Raw genomic sequence first — 18270 nt, 5'->3', positions numbered from 1 at the left:
ATGTAAATTGGTGGGACATAAACATTCAGAGCACGGCACCATCCATATCCACCCACCCATCATCCAGTCTTCACAGAACACCTAAACGTAACACATTTTAAGTTTTTTTTTTTTTGCGGTACGCGGGCCTCTCACTGTTGTGGCCTCTCCCGTTGCGGAGCACAGGCTCCGGATGCGCAGACTCAGCGGCCATGGCTCACGGGCCCAGCCGCTCCGCGGCATGTGGGATCTTCCCGGACCGGGGCACGAACCCGTGTCCCCTGCATCGGAAGGCAGACTCAACCACTGCGCCACCAGGGAAATCCAAGAAATAAGTTTTGATAAAAATGGAAAATTACTGATGGTTGTGGAAGCTGGGTGGTATGTACCTAGGGTCATTACACTATTTTCTCCACTTCTGTGTATTTTGTTTGAAGATTCCCATATAAGAGGCTGAACAAAGATAAGGCGTGCAGTGTGGGAATCAGGGGCTACGGTCTCCGGGGCCACCTGCCACACGGAAGCAGTTGGTGCCTTAACTTTTTCCAAGCTCCTGGACGGCGATGACGTCAGGCCTGCAGAGCTCGGGGGCCTTCACCATCAGCTCAAAGCAAAACCAAGAAGGAGGGGGCTGCTTCCTGCTGCCTGACTCAACTTCACACCCGTCTCCTCACCCACAAACAGCAGCACCTCTGCCATCACCTCTGTCCTCAGGCCACACGCTCCAGGCCCGCTTCACAGAGCATCAAACCTGCCAACGGGCTGGCTGGGGACCAAGGGCACGGCTAACGAGGTCTCAGACCTCAAAGACAACCACTATGCGATCGTGAGTAACCACGTGTTTAATGCTTCACAGGACAAACGCGTTCTTTGCTACGGAGTTCATCACGAACTTGAATCGCTATAACTGTCAAGTCTATAATGCAATTTAAGCCCCAGGCGACAAGAGCTCTCGTGTCCAATAACTTGGCTTAGTGAAGTCTGTGCAAAGTCACAAACCTTTTCACACGTTCACAATCTCCAGAATTTAACTAGTGAAGTGTAGCACAGCCCTCTATCCCTTTGCAATCAGCAGAGAGAAACGGCTAAAACGATCATGGCTGAACCACGTTCTACGCTGGAAGGAACATCTGTTCTCACCTGGGCCACCTGCCCGGGTCCCAGAGTGGCTGATCCATCCACCTTGGGTCGAGAGCCGGCAGAGTCTCCATGGTTTCTGAAGACCATCCCAGGGCAGGGAGCCAGGCCGAAGGCCACGATGGAATCTTCTGGAGAGAGCACAGCATCCCCATCCAGCCCACGCCTACCTGCACCCACCACTACCTTGCAGCGGTAACGCATCTTCCCTCGTGCAAAGCCTGGGCCCGGCCTTCCGGTGTGACCCCGCCACAGGCCAGAGAGCACAGTTCAACTCTGGTTCACTCTAGAAGCTCCTTTGGGTACATAACCCCATCCCCAACCCCTCGGAAAATTATCCTTTTCCAAGCCGGGGACGTTGGCTTCAGCAAAGGTGACTTAGAGTTTGCTGTTCTTCTGAAACTGGGCCACCAGGCTGAGGACCTGCTCGGAAGCTTTGATGCTCTTGGAGCTGAGGTAGGTGGTCCTGTTGGTGGCCGTGTCCTCCAGGAAGTAGCGGTAATTGACCATGAGGCCACACGAGCCCGTGATGCCCTTGAGGCTGACGTCGGCCATCCAGTTGATGCGCCACATCACGGCCCCGTTCTGCAAGTGGAAGTTGGCCACGGGGTTCAGGGCGTAGCCCCGGTGCTTCTCCCCATACAGGTACCAGGCGCAGAGCCGCATCAGGGGGGCCTGGAGCGCCCGGACCAGCTGCTCAGACTGGACCCACTCGCTGCTGCTGAGAATGGTCTTGAGGGTCTCATTCACGGGACCGCCCGTGATCTTGGAGATTTCTTTACACTCGGAATCTGTCAACAGTTCGTTCCTCCCGTGATCCTTTGCTTTTGACTTCAGCAGCCCCAGAAGCCACTTGGTGAACCCGGGGATAGGGGACAGACTTGAAAACGTCCCCAGGTGAGGAAACTCCTTCTGCAGGGCACAGTTGGGGTGGGGAAAGGAAGGTGGAGAAAACACACAGACACACAGACACACAGACACACAGACACACACACACACACACACACACACACAATTCAGCAGGTGAGTCACGGATTCAGAAACACCTCCTCATTTCTCGCTTACGTATCATTAACCTCCGTGTGCTGCTGCGTGGTTTACAAAGTGATATTTGCTGCGCACGAATCTTCTTTCAAGGAATAGTTATTAAGGATCTGATGTGTGCCAGGTGCTGGAGGCAACCTGAGTCCCCAGGACAAGCCTTTACTGTGGGGTCTCCAATCTGCACCGCTATCCACAACGGCAAGTTGGGGGACCTGCCTGAAATTGGAGGGGTGGGCTGCTACGATGTGGGGTGCTGTCTTCTGACTACAGGTCTTGCCTTTCTAGCCCAACAGGCCCCTCCCATGGACTTTGCTGCCGCCACAGAACCTGGTTTGGTGCTTGGCACACAAGTACCCAGTGACTGTCTTCTGTTTGTTGAATGAATAACTGATCGCTCAACTATATAGCACAGTGGGTGCAGAGGATGGGATAGAAGGGGAGGTAACGGTTATGTCTCCATATCAGATAACACGGTTCAATCATCGTTGTTCAAATTACAGAGAGATCGCAATGATCATTTCGAAGAACTCAGTATCTTCCAATTAAAAATGTAATATATGCTCACTATAGAAAAAATTTTTTTAAATTTAGGACGGAAGCAAAGAAACCACCACACTCTCCAAGTCTGACAGAGTATAACTCCTGGTCTTTCTCTAGGCAACTTTTGCAAGGGCAAGACAGTTATTTTACACCCTCATCCTGCTTTGTGCATTTATATCATGAGCGCTTTCTCACTGTCACTCAAAATTCAGAACCGTAACTTTAACGACAGAACAATATTAAAAGATAAAACGATCCCATGACTTTTCCTAACCCTGTTCTTTTCACTGGGCATTTAAGGTGCCTCCTTCATAAACCGCCACGAACACCTCTGTGGAGGAAGGGCTGCCCTTCCCTCCAGATTTCTCAGGTGACTTTCCGGCTCCCAGCCCAGACGTGGAGAAGAGGTCAGCAGCAGGATGGCTCCTGGGCTGCCTGATTCAGAAACAGAATCTGCTGTATCACCCAGACCCCGGAGTCTGCCCCTCCTCTGACTGCCTTTCTGCCTCACACCAGCCCTGCTACCCGCCCACCCTCGCCCCAAGCATTAGCACCTTCAGCAAAGAAGCAGGAAATAAAAGAAGAAACTCAGAGTAATCAGATGTGCTTCTTATCGCCTCTGGGGAAAAAGTGGCAGGGAGTGATTCTAACGAAGCTGATACCCAACTGAATCCCAAGTTCTCAGACTTAAAACTGTGAATTTAACACGAAGCACGCAAGTATTTAAATTCCACCCTATTTGTCATTCTCTGAGGAAGAGCTTCTGCAGCAGCTGTCTGTGTTGAAACCACCAGAAGCGGAGAGTGCTGCTGTCAGCGCCAATTAGTCATGATCTAATTATTTTACCTAAAAATTAGATTCTGCACATTAGAGTTCACTCCAGCCCCTCATGAGACAGTTTTAAAAAGCCCAAACCCAGCGTGGACCTGAACATTTCTGTGTTTACCAGGGCAACCAAGAGAAGGCAATTATAAAAAAAAACGAGGTGCCAGTGCATTTACCCTCCAACCGCCCGGTCGAAGTCGAACCTCGATGCTCCCTCCCGGGCCACGAGTGGGCGAGGGTGGGTAGGGAGGTTGGCACAGCCAGGACTGGACAGTGGGAGCGAAGGGGGCCCTGCTGGCGACTATGCCGGGACAGCACGTGCCCATCAGGAGCTGCCCCGCCAGCCAGGGTGCAGGGTCCCCTGCAGAAGCCGCCGCCCCCAGGATGCATCTGGATTTGTGGCCCATGAGAAGCCGGCTTTGAGGGCCTTTTCCTCAGCACCGCTTCCACCCCCTGACGAGTCTCGGGGCTCCTAGGAAGTGCCGAGGGGCACCTGGCACTTTTCCACCCCTCCTGATCGCTCCGGCCCAACAGCTTCACCCTGTCCGCAGAGATGAGGGCAGAACTGCTGGGCCATCCCAAGGCGGGGACACCGACAGCGGTGCGGCGGGGTCAGGGTCGAGCCTCGCTCACCTGCAGCTCCTTCACCACCCGCTTGATGAGGAAGGTGCCCAGCTCCACGCCCTGCAGCCCCTGCTGGGTCAGGCTCAGCGAGTATAGGACGGCTGTGGTGATCCTGTCCCGCTCCTCCGTCTCCGACGTGGGACTCTCCTTCACTATGATGGTCTGGAAAACATAAAGGACGGTGACGGGCAGCTGTGGACGCACCCGCCTTGCCCTCACCCCTCCTGGGGGTCCCTCGACCCAAGGACCAGGCTCTAGAGGCAAGCACCCTGTTCTGAGACCTCTCTGGAGGCGGCAGTGGTCTCACAACTTCCCTGGCTGTTTGCTCAATGTTGTATCATTTCTACCACTTTGAAATTCTCCCACAAGCTTCGCTGAATCACAACTGATGTCCCCTAGGTCTCTCTCAGGGGAGGTCTCTCTCTCTGTGCAATCTGCTGCCCTCCAACACCCCCAGACAGCACGCCAGCCCTCTGCCAAGGCCACGGGGCCCACTGCCTGCGGCTCCTGTGCGCAGGCTGCCCACTGCGTCCTGCAGGCGTCCCTCCTCCCCTCTGAATCCTAGCTGTTTACATTTCCCAGTAAGCCGGATGCAGTCCTACCTAAGTTTTCTTTCAGGAAGTGTACCTTTTTATGCTTTTCCTATGTACCTTTTTGGTTTTCTGTCACGTCCTTATATTTCCACAGTGAAACCACACGCCCGCACAGACACGTACGAGCAGCGATCTAAGAATCAGCATGACTCGTACTGGGAGGTCCCTTAGCCAAGTCCGACTTGATCTGCTCTGAGATGTGAGTCCCTTAGCCAAGTCCGACTTGATCTGCTCTGAGATGTGAGTGCGGGGCGTTCTGAGCTTTAATACCCTGAGGGCCACGACAGTACTGGTGGAGACCTTGCAGTTGGCGTGGACACAGGCCTGCCAGCCTGCTTCTGAAGGACACGCTTATGCTGCTCTCAATTCCTACCAGCTACCCTGGATGCTTGGAGTAGGGGAGTCTGGCCCAGAGTCCAGGCTGAGGTCTGGAGCCCACAGGCTTTCTTAAATTGCCAATGGGACGCGTGGGTCTGCGCGTACCCCCCTCGGGAGAAACATCCTCAGCTCTCATCCCCTTCAGACGCTCGGAGGGTCTTTTCTGTGACTCCTGGGAAGCCATGAACCGTCACCATAAGGAAAGTTGGGCGGATGGTGACGCAGAGGCCGTGACATCCGGGGCCCCACCAGCCTCTCCTGCACCGGCAGCTGCCGGAGGAGCTCTCCTCCCATCATTCCTCATCTTGTTGGATCACCTCCTTTGTTTTTCAAGAAGTCTGTAGGTTATCTCGTGGTTCTGGACTCAAAATTTGTCTCCAGCAAATCTTTTTTTTTAAGTTTTCAAAAAAAAAACACCCAAAACCCAAACAAATGAACCTTTCTTTGATTATATGAATGAGATATGCATAGTATCAAAGAGGCAAGAAATAAATGCATGAAGAAAAAATCACAAATCACTCCAGAACTGAACACCCAGTCCTACTGTTTACGTTTTGGGGAGCGCCTCTCCAGGTCGGTCTCATTGGCCCCAGGCAGGTACACACATAAGTACGTGTGCATACAAAACCACGCACACACGCGTCTCTCATGTATGTGTCCGGATGCGCGAGTCTCCTCACACGGAAGGCACCTGCCCTCAGGGCTGGGACCCCGGCCCTCCACCGTCCCCACTTCTTCCATCATCCTGGGCAAAGCTCTGCAGTCCCTCCCAGCCTCGGAGTCCCCATGTCTAAGGTGAGGACAGTAACGGCAACAAGCCTGAGTCACAAGGCGCTGTGAGCAGTCACACAGGAGGGCGCGCCGCGGGCGGGCAGGGATTCACGCGACGCAGAAGGTCACACCAGGTGGGCTAGGCTGGAACCTGAATCTTCAGTCAATAGTAAGTCAAGGTTGACGTGCCAGGTCAAAAGTACAAAGCTAAATCCACACTTAAGCCCACACGTGGGACCGCAGGGTGTGTGAGGACAGGCCAGACGCACACGCCGTCGCTCCCTACAGCAGCCTCTCCCGGTGGGCACTTGGGTTATCACTCCCACCTCCAGACGATGCTGCAGGGGGCAACCGCCCAAACTCTCAGCTCTGAGCCTCTCCTGGGATAAATTCCTGAGAGTGGAATTTTTAGGTCAAAAGGAACACACGTTTTATATTTTAATAGTTATTACCAAACTGCCCCCAGGGAGGCCGTGATGGCTTCTAGTGCGTCATCACAGTGCAGGCACCTCCAAACAAGCATCCTACGGGAACGTCTCCCTGCTGACGAGTCCTCCGCCCTCCCATGCCAGGAGACGCTGCCCAGCGCCCACCTGACGTCTGCCATCACCTCTCAGCCTCCGAACAGGCCATTCCGACCCCGAAGCCACAGTGACCCAGGTGTGCCCACTTCCCCTCAACGGACCTGCTCTGCAGCCCCAGCCCCTGCCCACCATGGGCCTCCGGACTGAGTGTTTCAGACACTCACCAACGCCTCGAGGAGAAGCCCAGCTTGCTCCGGGGGGGAATCACCACACCGGGCAGAGCACTGGGCCCGCGTCAGGCACGCAGCCCAGCCGACTTTCCAATTTCTCAATCGGCTGTCTTTTGAAACTACCCACAGGCATTCAGATGCTGAAGAGTTGATCCCCGTGCCCCTGCACCTGTACCCCTCTCATCCATAACAGCCTGGACCACGTCTCAACCCAAGGTCCACACACCCTGGCAAAAGCTTGCCCCATCCCATCACTGCCCACACACTGCCCGTCTCCACTCTGTGGCTGCAGATCTGGAGCCCGTATCTAGCTAATGCAAAGATCCACAAAGGCCGAAAAGCAATTTATTTTCAAAAAGGGGAGAAAACTAAGTTAACAGAAAACTTAAGGCACCCTGGGCCGTCTGCCCCGTTCTGAATTGACCGCGCACAGGTACCTGGATGCTGCTGGAGATCTCACTGGTCAGGGCCACGTGCAAAATGATCAGGGGCTCCCCCGGGGTCGAGCAGTGAGAGAAGAAGTAACACCTTCTGTAGGGCCCCACGCGCCGTTTCATGTCCGCCCAGTTTTTAACGGGATGCACAGCCTCAGCCCTGACGAGAACGTGATGAAAGGGCAAGACAAAAGTACAGATCACAAGTTAAAGAGCCGCGGGGCTGATTCCTACTCGTTCTATTCACTCAAGTCAAAGCAATCCTTTAAATACAGCTTCAGCGGACTCTGCGGGAAATTCAAAGATCATCTTAGCGCGAAACAGCGCTGACTGAGAGGAAGCACAACTGGTGACCGTTTTACACACAAAACTGTGCTCTCATCCCCGGTCTTAAGACTCGTTTGCCAGGCCCCGGGGGAGCAGGTATGTGGCAGATTTCAACACAGAGACCTGACCAGATGCCTGTCACCGGACATCCTACGTCTCTTGCTTCCCCCGAATCTCCGCAGTTTGAAGTCCGCGCTGCCTGAGGACACGCATCGCCTGGCTGCTTCCATGTGTCCGGCGACCTCGGCCACCGCTGTTTTGTTTCAACATGCGACGTGGCAGCATGCTACTGTCGGCCAGCCTGCATTTTACCGTGTCCGGGGGAAGGTGGGAATCACGCACTATACTGTGAATTTGGAGATTTTATCCAAGGGAGACATTTTCACAGCTGGTGAGACAGACGGTTTTTGAGTTACTAATGCCAATGCTTGGGTCCAGTTAACCCGGGCAGCTCTGATCATGGGGTTGCTGGGGAGACGCGGGGCTGAGGGCTGACCGAGACCCCAAGCGCAGGTTCACCGGCACGAGGACCAGCTTCCACCTGTGCCCCTTCCTCCTCCGTGGTCTCGGCATCACCTGGTAGGACAGCCACCTTTGTGGATCCTGTGTTTGGGTTTTACCAGGCTTGGAACAAAACGTACACGGGAATGGAGACTGGCTTTCCGCTGAACCGTGAGAAAAGCGGAAACGTCATAAATACTTACTCACTGATTTTCTGCAGCATTTCGCACGGTGAACGCCAGGTGACCCGCTCCAGGTTCAGGAACCCGGAAGAAAACCATTCTGAGAACATGCTTTTCAGCACCCCGTTCATTTCCTGAAATGGAGAGGGGGGAGCGCTGGCCTTCCGAGGGAAAGACGTCCAGCCCATCCCCGCATCGCTGCCAGCACGGGGAATTCGACACCAAAACCTGATACAAAAGAGGAGTGGGCAGGATGAGGCTGTTCTGAGGCAGCTCCACCGGGCTCTGCTCTCGGCCACGACAGACCGAACTCAGCTCTACGTCTTCCCTCCCTCCTTCCACCTGTAAGACACCTGGGTTCCATCTGAGCTAAGTTGCCCAAATCAAATAAAGTGTGCCGATACATTCGCCGCCGTGAACACAGCTGCACACGTGATGTTAAGCTGACGCTGAACGGCGTCTCAGTGCAGGAAACTCCAACACCCTCTCAGGAACATTCTCTGGTTCACCAAAAACACCCTTTCTTGTTTCCCAAGAGAAACGAGGACCCCACATTTCGACAGCTCTAAGGTGTGTGTTTTCCTATTTTCACATCTTGGTGGGCAGGACACCTTGTTCAAATGATGGCGGGTCACGGTTTAATCGGCAGCATTTTTTCCCCCCTGAGTGGGCCGTAGAATAATAGTGTGCCGGGCAATCCATGCATTTAGAATTGATGACATTATTCTAATTTCACTTACTTGTATTTATTCTACTTCCCAAAATGATTTGAGTCAACTTTACCATCAGAGATACATTCGCACTGAAACTTTTCAAGCAAGAATAGAACAAGAGGTAAGGAAAGGAGAGGACACAATGCAGGGGCGGAACCATCCCAGTTCAGTCTGTGGTGACTGCTGCCCATGTAATAGTGGTAAGCTTCGTGACAGCCAGAGCGGAGGGGACGTCCAGGGCGAGAGACAAGGCTGTTGTTCCTCAATGGCTGCGTCCCTTTTTCCCAAATCGACAGAAGCTTCACTTTTTACCTGGGCATGTGACTGTTCAGGATAAAGTCTGCACTGCCGCTAGGGCTAATCATGAGACTGAGTTCTGGCTTCTCAGATGTAAGCAGAGGTATCCTGCAGCAGCTTCTGGGAACCTTGGAAGATGGCAGGAGCAGCAAAGGGCTGCTCTTTCTCTTTGTCCTTCCCACTGCAGGGAAGAGATGTCCTTCCATCTTTTTCTTTGTCCTCCCCACTGCAGGTCGGAAGGCGATGTGATGGCTAGAGCTGGAGCAGCCATCTTGGGCCACGAGGTAACTTTGGGGATGAGGTTTTCAGGGAAGAGCAACAAACAGAAGCCTGGGTCAACTGAGGGCACCGCAGAGTCAGCCCTGGGCTGCCTACCTCCAGACTTCTTCATGAAAGACAAACTTCTCTTATTCAAACCACTGCTGTTTTGAGTCTCAGTTATAGATGAACTGCATACTAACAGATACACTGCATATTATTATTGAATAACAGCAAACACCTCAGTATGTCTGGTACAGAACTGACCTTATGAATCCCTGTATAAGAATTGCAAAGACCATGACGGATAACACCTGTAAAACTGTACACAAGCTATGAAACTGTTATAGGGCCATTTCACATTTTAATCTCTGGTAAAAGGTCAAAGGACTCAGAGCCTTGTCACTTGAGGATAAGTTGCAGGCATGGGGGTGGGTGGCTCAGAAAGGGTTTCAGGATGAAGCGAGGTCCATCTTCAAACACTGAAGGCCTCGGGCACACAAGAGGCCCCATGGGGGCAAGGAGAGGGAGCATGTCCAGGACCGACAGGGGGAAGGCACAGTCAGACTCCATGTAAAGAAGAGCTTCTGAGGAGCTAGGGCTGCCCACAGAGGTCCTCCTGGGAGACAGCGGCCCTCCCCACGGGACGAGATGAGCACAGGGTGGGCAAGAACACGGTGGAGATGTTTTAGAAAGGATTTCCACGTCGACAGGCGACTGGACCATGTGATCTCTGTAATTCCTCGTAACTCTTTTTTTTTTTTTTTTTTTTTTAAGAGACGGGGTCTCGCTATGTTGCCCAGGCTGGAGCGCAGTGGCTATTCACAGGCGCAATCCCACTACTGATCAGCACGGGAGTTTTGACCTGCTCCGTTTCCGACCTGGGCCGGTTCACTCCTCCTTAGGCAACCTGGTGGTCCCCCGCTCCCGGGAGGTCACCATATCGATGCCAAACTTAGTGCGGACACCCGATCGGCATAGCGCACTACAGCCCAGAACTCCTGGGCTCAAGCGATCCTCCTGCCTCAGCCTCCCGAGCAGCTGGGACTACAGGCGCGCGCCACCGCGCCCGGCCCTCGTAACTCTTTATCCCATGGTCTAGTCTCCTCTACTGGACTCTCAGCTCTGTAAGGGCAGAGGTCATTTCTGATTTAGTCCTCTGGTTCTCAAAGCCATCAGTGGGGTCCTCCATGTGGAAGATGATTTAACAGATTGATGGCAAATGAAAAAGAGAAGACAAACTGGAAAACAGTGACCAGGAAGTAGCAGGAAGGGAGGAGAAGGGATGGCTCACCAGGCAACACAGAACGGCTCCTTATAAAACTGTATTTCCTGCACTGACTACAGTGGTTCTCAGTCTTCCTGGGGTCCTCATACACTCTTGCACCTGTGCTAAAAACTGGGGACACTCTCCCCAGAAAAATGCAAACACATTAATAAAACTCTGCACACAGCTTCCTGGGGTTCATGGAGCCCTTTGAAACTCAGTTCCCAACCAGGTTCCCCAGGTTGGGAACCTCTGCACTGAAAGGTTAGGAACGGACCAGCCGAGTTCCATGTAGGACGTACATGGAACTCTATGGCATCTCTATGAGACGCACAATAGGAACAAGTTGGAAAAATCTGCCTTCGGCATTCATTCAGTATTGATTACGAAAGGAATGGTCTGGCTGACGGAAGCGCCTCTTCTACAAGTCCCTTCGTTCTATTCTGGGCTACTGACAGCTATAACGTGGGACACTGGACACGAGATCCGGGAATCTAGGTTAAAGGTTACACATCTCCACCGCCCAGTGCTAACAGGGCCGCAGCTGTTCAGGCTGGAATTAGGTGCCGAGGGCAGCAAGGCTACCCGATCTCAGACAGCAGGAGGCAGAGGAATCGTGTATGCGTCACGCTCAGTGATTGAGAAATCATTTATCAGCGACCCAGGACTCAAAAATACAACTGCTGGGACAACGTTCCCATCTACAAATGAGTTCATCTCTTAGTCTAGCTAAGTGCAGAATTTAGTAGAACCACGAGGACCACCAGGTTAACTTCAAAACAGGACAAGACACCAGAGAAGGTTTACAACAAACCGTGGTGCGGCTGGGCGCTGCAGTGGTGGCGTGGGGACCCTGCCTGATACGAGTGTGGTCCCTTCTCCAGTGTTCCGCCCGGGCTTCTGTTAAGATTCCCACAGGTCTCACCGTCATTTCTACATTCAAATCGCCCATCGTTTCCTAAATGCCAGCTCCCTTCTGCTGCCCACAAATATCTCACGGTGCCCAGACCCTCTCTTAGAATGGGAGTCCCCTCGGCTTCACTGGGGATTGTATCTGTAAGAGACTGAACTCTTCAACCCCAAAGGGCTTTTGGAAATAACTCTGAAGAAAAACAAAAAGCCTGTAAACTGCACACACAAGAAGCACGCGCCTGCCCGCACACCGTGTACCCCGCTCAGGAGCTGGACACACAACCGCAAGTTCACAGGGCGTCTCGTTGAGGAGGGCAACTGACGGGTGGATTGGATTCACACCTCAGAGCCCAAAGCCCACACTTCGCCGCCTCGGGAAAGAACACGCAAACCCGGACTTGGCGGCCACGTGTCCAGGCATCATAATAAGCCTCTCAACTCACTTGGAACCTCAACAGAGGAGAAGAGCATTTTTAACAAAAAGAGCATTTGGTCTTGTAAGCAAAGGGACCGCTTCTTTTCCTGTGTGATTAAGCTGCTTTGTGGATTTGGTATTACCCACCCCTGCCCAACACTGGATGACCGATTTACTGTTCTATTTCCTAAGATTAAAACTCGGGGTGGGGGGCAGGGGTCCTGCGATCAGAGAATTCAAGGACATTGACAAGTCCCTTTTCTACAAATTCCTTAATTATGAAAACAACTAAAATCCCTTTCTTGGGGTAAATCCATTAAGATCAACTCACTTATTATAATCCAAGAGTTGCTACAAAGTGGCATCAGAGGGACGGACCATCGCAGTAGAGACTTGGGATGAATCAAGAAGTCCCAGGCTGGCCTCCAAGACACTTAGGCTTCTAACAACCTTTTAATTGATGGGCAGCAACGTCCATCCTCTCTGCAGCGGATCTGCCATCTTGAAAACCACAGCAGACATCTGACGTCTGCTGGGCTGTAAAAACTTTCTACACAGCACTTGCATCTTCCCAGCAAATAGACTTGATACCGACTCTGAATTTCCTATCAGGAAGGATTAAGAATAAGAAGAGAAACCTCACCGGATTTAAAATACCCAAGAAAAGAGACCTGCCCCCGCCGGGCCTTCCACCTTGGGCTGCACGCTGGGCTCCACTTAAACAGAAGTGTCAGCCTCTGGATTCTTCCCGTATTTCCAATAATCACAGCCCTCAGTCAGAGACCAAGATCTTGACAAACTGTCCTCATTCATAACTGTGTTTTTAGCCAAGCCCCGCAGTATTTCTAGAAGAGAAGCAGGCTGACCCTGGGCAGACTGACCACTATCGCCTCAGCAGCAGAGCTGGTTGGCCCAGGACAGTTAAGGGACGTGGCTACGATCACCTAAAATCACGCTTCAAACCAGCATAACCGGGGCCTTCCTTCCCCACCTGGTGCGTCTTCTGCTGTACCCACTGTTCCGTATGAGATGCCCAGTCAGCATCCCTTTGGGCCTCACACATGCCAGTTATTCTAAGGATGCCTCTGTGCTCACGAGATTCAGCAAACAAGAAGCTGTGAGGAGAAGCAGGGCGCTGAGTCCAGTCCAGGGCAATGCCCAGGCCTGAGCCCACAGCAGCTCTCGTCCACCTGACATTAGCTGGCAGCTCCAAGGTCAGCAAGGGCCAGGGGAGAAGCACACCTGTGTGATGGGGTGCCGTGTGCACAGCAAGGGGTGCTCAGGTCCGCTACTCCCTGCCTCCCGGGCGTCCCGCGTCATCCTAGGCACCTGGGGATCTGCGGCTCCTGCGCTGAAGCTCGAGGGCCAAACTGCTGGTGGTTTCCAACACTGGATTCCTACAAGCGAAAAGCTCTAGCTTTTTAACCACCTCTTTAACTTGGCTGCAAAATCCAGAATGAAACAAACACGGAATCAAGATGGACCACACACACGTTAAGTGATTCTGGTGATTAGTTACAGTATCAGATCCCAGTGACGATTTCTATGGGTTAAAAAAAAGTCAACTCTGAAAGTTTTGAATGATAGGGATAAAAAAACATTTACGTAGCCACAAAGAGCAAGGGGAAGGGGAGCGACAGATTTAGCTGCTAGCGGTTAGAGGCACTCGGGCTAAGGGCAGGATTTCTAGGTAGAGAAACGCAAGAGGTGTGACGGAGCCACCTGAAAAGGCTTCTGCACCCAGCGTGTCCCGACCGTGCGCAGAGGCCAAGGTCAGTCTAGGGTCACTCACCCTCTGCTTGAGACATATCTTGATTCCACGTGACTTTGTGCCTTTCGGTTGGTGATGTTTTTCCCTTACGTGTGTGGACGGCCTTGGCTATGAAACAAGGGAACCCTGAACGTCTGAGGACATGGTGTTGCTGGCAGCTCTGGATCTCCCTGGGGCCAGCTCCTCTCCCACAAGTCAAGTCTCAGGGTCACAGCTTTGAGCTTTGATGATGTCCCTTCTCAACCTCATAACCAAGAGTCTTCTCTTGTATGTGAGGAAGAGTAAGGAAACGAGTCCAGTTATGTCTCACAGAATCGGATGTGACATCAGGAATCCCCCAGGACAAGGGCGGTCCCAGCGTCTGCTAGGATGTCTTCTTTCTCTCTCTCCCTCTCTCTCCCTCTCTCTCTCTCCCTCTCTCTCTCACGCACGGAAACCTTCCCTGGCCTCCAGGTTCCGTTCCAGGCTCAGACCTCTGAATGGAGCAGTCTGACCTCAGGACGAATGGGAGTGGTTAGCTGCTGACTTCGCCAGATGGCAGGGCACCCGGGAGTCTATCTCACGCTTCATTCATCATTTTGCTACACAAGACGAAGGTCCCAGTTTTCAAGGAGCTGATCATCCACTTGTGGGGGAAAAATACATTTCAAACAACAGATTCTGTGGTTAATGTATCAAATCCAACTGAGTGGTACAATGACGTATCTATGAAGCTCAGAACCGGGTGAGGCCACCCTGAGCTGGAGCGGCTGGAAAAGCCTAGCAAACGAGCTGGGAGTGCAGGCGGCTCTTTTCCTAACAGGAATCACGCAGGGGCGCGGGTTCAGGAACGTTCCATCCAGGAGCCGGCTTGGCTGGAGAGGAGGGTCCGTGGAGGGGAGCGAGTAATGCTGGGGGAGTGGGAATGCGCAGGATGGCTGGTGGGCAGCAAAAATGCCAAAGGAAAGACACCGAATGCCATCCTCCTGGCCACGGAAGGTTTGATGATTTTTCGACAGAAGAGCAGAGACTGACCTGAGGTTTCAGAAAAAGGTGTGTGCTGAGGTTGCTGATAAGATGGAAGCTTACACAAAGTCTTGGAAAGATAAACACAGTCACAACTAGAGAATATTAAACTCCTGAGTCAGTGAAAGTAAATAAAACAAAGCCATTCATCAGCTGGGTTGTCTTACCTTCCCTTCAGTTTTATAGAAAAAGGCAAATCTAAAAGAATAAGCCCGTTTTCGATCTAGTTAGGTTGTCAACTAAGAGAGCTGGGGTGCCATGATGAAGTACACACCGTGGAGCGTGGAGACGGGGCTTGGGGGGAGGCGCTGCACTGGGCCTCGACAAGCTTTAATCACCTCATCTGTCAAACAGTCACCACATCTTGCTGAGGATGAAATGAGCAAGTGCGTGAAAGGCACTCACACATACCGTGCCCGCCCCTAACTCTTCCCATACTAGAAGGGAAGCTTCTGGACCAAGTGATCTCAGAGCCTGAGCACGCCTGGTACCATACAGACAGCCGATGAATGGCTGAATGGATGGGTGGAGAGTTCCATTTGGGGACAGGTCACCTACCCAAAAGACATCCTACCTTGGATGAGGTAGAGAGACATCCTACCTAATTCTCAAGCCTCCTATGCAATGAGAATTAAGTTTCAGAAGGCTTTCAGGAGCACCTGTCTCCACTTCAAGGAGGAAAAAAAAAAAGGTCTGCTTGGATTGCAGACGAAACCCAAGCCTCTCTTGGGAGGAACCAGATGGGTATGTACACAGTGTGTGGAACACAAGGTCTCAGCCATTCAGATGGGGATTTAGTTGGGAACATGGTCGATTCAACACACTGGGATTCCAGGACTGATTTGGTGCCAATGCAATAAACAACTGAGGTTCTCAGCCTGTGACTCTTATAGCTGAAGGCTCACTGGTCCTAGGTAATACTTAGCATAGCCAGCTATTATGAGCAATCAAATCATAGCTACTGTTATCATCCTGAGATTAACCCTATCCTAACTACACACAATTTTATGCGTGTAGGGCTACGTAGCCAAGAAAGATACGAAGGTTTCTGATAAACACCAGAACTCACATAACATGATGAGGATATAAAGTGCAGAGCAAAGAACCTGGGAAATGTGGGTGTGGGTGGATGATCAGAGACATGCTTATTTGCTCTGAGGGCCTGGTCATGTCATGTGACCTCACGTGAGAGGTCGACATGTGGAGACACGCTTATCACCTCCCCAAGACTGAGGCAATGAACGTAAAAACCGTTACGCCAGTGTCAAGAGTTCTTAAAGGAATCGTTCAACTGTTCAATTCTTTTTAAAGCCAACTGCACCTACTAACCTTCTGAATGCCAGAACGTTTACAGCATTTTTGGTTTACTAAAAGAGCGAGTTAGTGGTCCCACCATATTTAACATCGATAGTAATAAAAGGACTATAGTCACCTATCAGCCACCTTTCAAGTCATCATTATTTAAATCTTAATCTATTTATTTGCATCTAACCTGAGCTCACTGTGCGAAACGCCTGATTTCCTCAAGAAGTCAACTTAGAATCCTATTTTAGGGCTGAACTCAGGAAGGTAAAAATACCCTGGTCACAGTTATGAGGCAGAGAGAAAATAGAAGGCATCCAGACTCCTAGACGGTGGCGATCTCGAGTTCTAGTCACCTTTGTACGTTTCACAGGACTTTTTAGGACAAGGGCTTACACAGTGGGTCCTGCGACTAACTTTTACTGACCCCATCCAGGTCTTCAGAAAGTTACCGGATGCTCGGTTCGGTCCGCATTCAAGTGTACCACATGGACGAAACCTCTCAGGTAAAAGAATGAAAAAGAGATTTTATGGAGCACGCTCATCAGGAACGAGGCGTGACAGTCACCTTGAAAGTACGCGAGGGCCGAGTTTCTATAAAGACGAGCGAGGTGAGCCTAGAGGGAGGCAAGGACTGGGAAGGCGTGGGAAGGAAGGGGACAGGGTTCGGGGGCTCTGACTCAGGGCGAAGTGTGCGCGGCTCCATGCAGGGGAAGGTGGAATGCTTGGGGCTTGAGGGGCGAGTGAGGACGACATGGGGAGAGCCGCCAAGGGTCGGGGGCGGCCCGGGCGGGGCCTTACCCTGATGTGCGGTCCCTCCATCAGCTTGAGGGCCTGAGCCTCGAGCAGGTCGGCCCGCAGCTGCACCAGGAAGCGCACGCCGCCGTCCAGCTTGCTGATGTGGTGGAAGAGGCTGCGGTAGCGCGGCTCCAGCGCGTAGCGCAGCCGGTCCTCTGCCTGCAGGAGCACGGCCGCCTCCCGCGGCTGCTGGAGCAGCTGGAGCACGGCGGCGCTCTGCTCGGCCACCTGGCCGTGGTCCACGCCGAAGCCCCGCGCCAGGCGGCCCAGCAGCTCGGCACGCTCGGCCGCCTCTGCCAGGCCGCCGTAGAAGCTCACGAAGTCCGCGCACTGGTTCTCCGCCGGCGCCGGCGTCTTCTCGCGCAGCCCGTAGGCCGGCATCGCGGGCACCGCACGGTGCAGCAGCTCGTCCATAGCCCGCTCCAGGGCGCCGGCCGCCGCCGCCCGTCCGCTCGACAGCCGGGGTCCGGGCGGCCGCAGGGGGAGCCGCAGCCAGAGGAGGAGGAGGCGCCCAGCCGACACGGTCGGCCGAAGGACTGGCATGGCGTAAGGATACAGCTGTCTGGGGAACGCCAACGCCGCCGCCGCCGCCGCCGCCGCCGCGCTTCCGGCTTCCGGCACGCGCCAGTCCGGTTGCCCCAGCCCGGGGGACGGGCGGGGCGGCGACCAATCGGAGGGCGGAGCGACGGGGGCGGGGCGGAGGGCGGCGCGAGGCCAAGTGTGGCCAAAGGTAACCCGGGAGGCGACCAATCGGAGGGCCGAGCGACGGCGCGGGTGGCGACTTCAGGGCAGGCCTCTGCCCTGTCATCTAGCCACCCAAAGTCACCGCCTAAGTCCCTCTCCTCTAGGGCCGAGCTCTCCAGCCCCAAGGAACATCACGGTCACCTAGGGAACCTGTTACGCACGCAGATTCCTGGCCCTACTCCGGAGATTCTGATCCAGTGTGTCTGGGGAGGAGCGGAGCAATCTGCGTGCCTACGAAGTATTCGTGGTGGTAATTCTCTGGCAAGGTAGGCTTTGTCTTGGCCCCTGCCTAGGCGCTCTCACTTACCCAGATGACCCCCCAGAGCTAGGCTTCCAGCTGCCTGCTGGAGAACTTTCTCACCGATACGGCAAACCGGGCTCTCCCAAGCATCTGGTTCCCCAACCTGTTCCTCCTTCCTTGGTCCTTATTCATTCATTCATTCGTTCCTTCATTCAACAGAGTGTTTATTAACCGGTTGGTATGTGCCAGGTCCTATACGGGGCACGGGGATAAAATAATGAACCAGATACACCTGAACCTGCTGCAGGGAGTTTACAGTTTTACGAGGGAGACAGATGATACCATAACTACAATTGTGTTAAGTGCTATAAGGGAAATAAACAGGGTGGAGTGATACAGCTGGGTCAGAGCGGACGTCCCACTGTGGACAGGGTCATCAGGGAAGGCCTCTCTGAGGA

The 18270-nt window shown here is 53.2% G+C and overlaps 2 protein-coding genes across 2 annotated transcripts in view; both read right to left on the bottom strand.

Annotated features, from left to right (window-relative positions):
• OSGIN1 (oxidative stress induced growth inhibitor 1) overlaps positions 1-4250 on the bottom strand; it is a 53583-nt gene extending 49333 nt beyond the window's left edge. Inside the window, exon 1 of the mRNA XM_030863227.2 lies at positions 4159-4250. The gene's annotated coding sequence lies outside the window, so the exon portion shown is untranslated. The remainder of the gene's footprint in view (positions 1-4158) is intronic.
• MLYCD (malonyl-CoA decarboxylase) lies at positions 804-17370 on the bottom strand. The gene is made up of 5 exons (XM_030863228.2): positions 16831-17370; positions 8111-8223; positions 7083-7239; positions 4159-4311; positions 804-2028 (listed from the first exon to the last, which is right to left on the bottom strand). Exons 1-5 carry the CDS (start codon positions 17368-17370, stop codon positions 1495-1497), a joined length of 1497 nt encoding a protein of 498 aa, XP_030719088.2. The 3' UTR covers positions 804-1494.
• Between the last annotated feature and the right edge of the window lie 900 nt (positions 17371-18270).

The sequence above is a fragment of the Globicephala melas genome, chromosome 19, assembly GCF_963455315.2.
Source record: "Globicephala melas chromosome 19, mGloMel1.2, whole genome shotgun sequence".
NCBI classification, from domain to species: domain Eukaryota; kingdom Metazoa; phylum Chordata; class Mammalia; order Artiodactyla; family Delphinidae; genus Globicephala; species Globicephala melas.
Note: the sequence above shows the minus strand (reverse complement) of the source record. Positions and strands in the feature narration are given on the sequence as shown.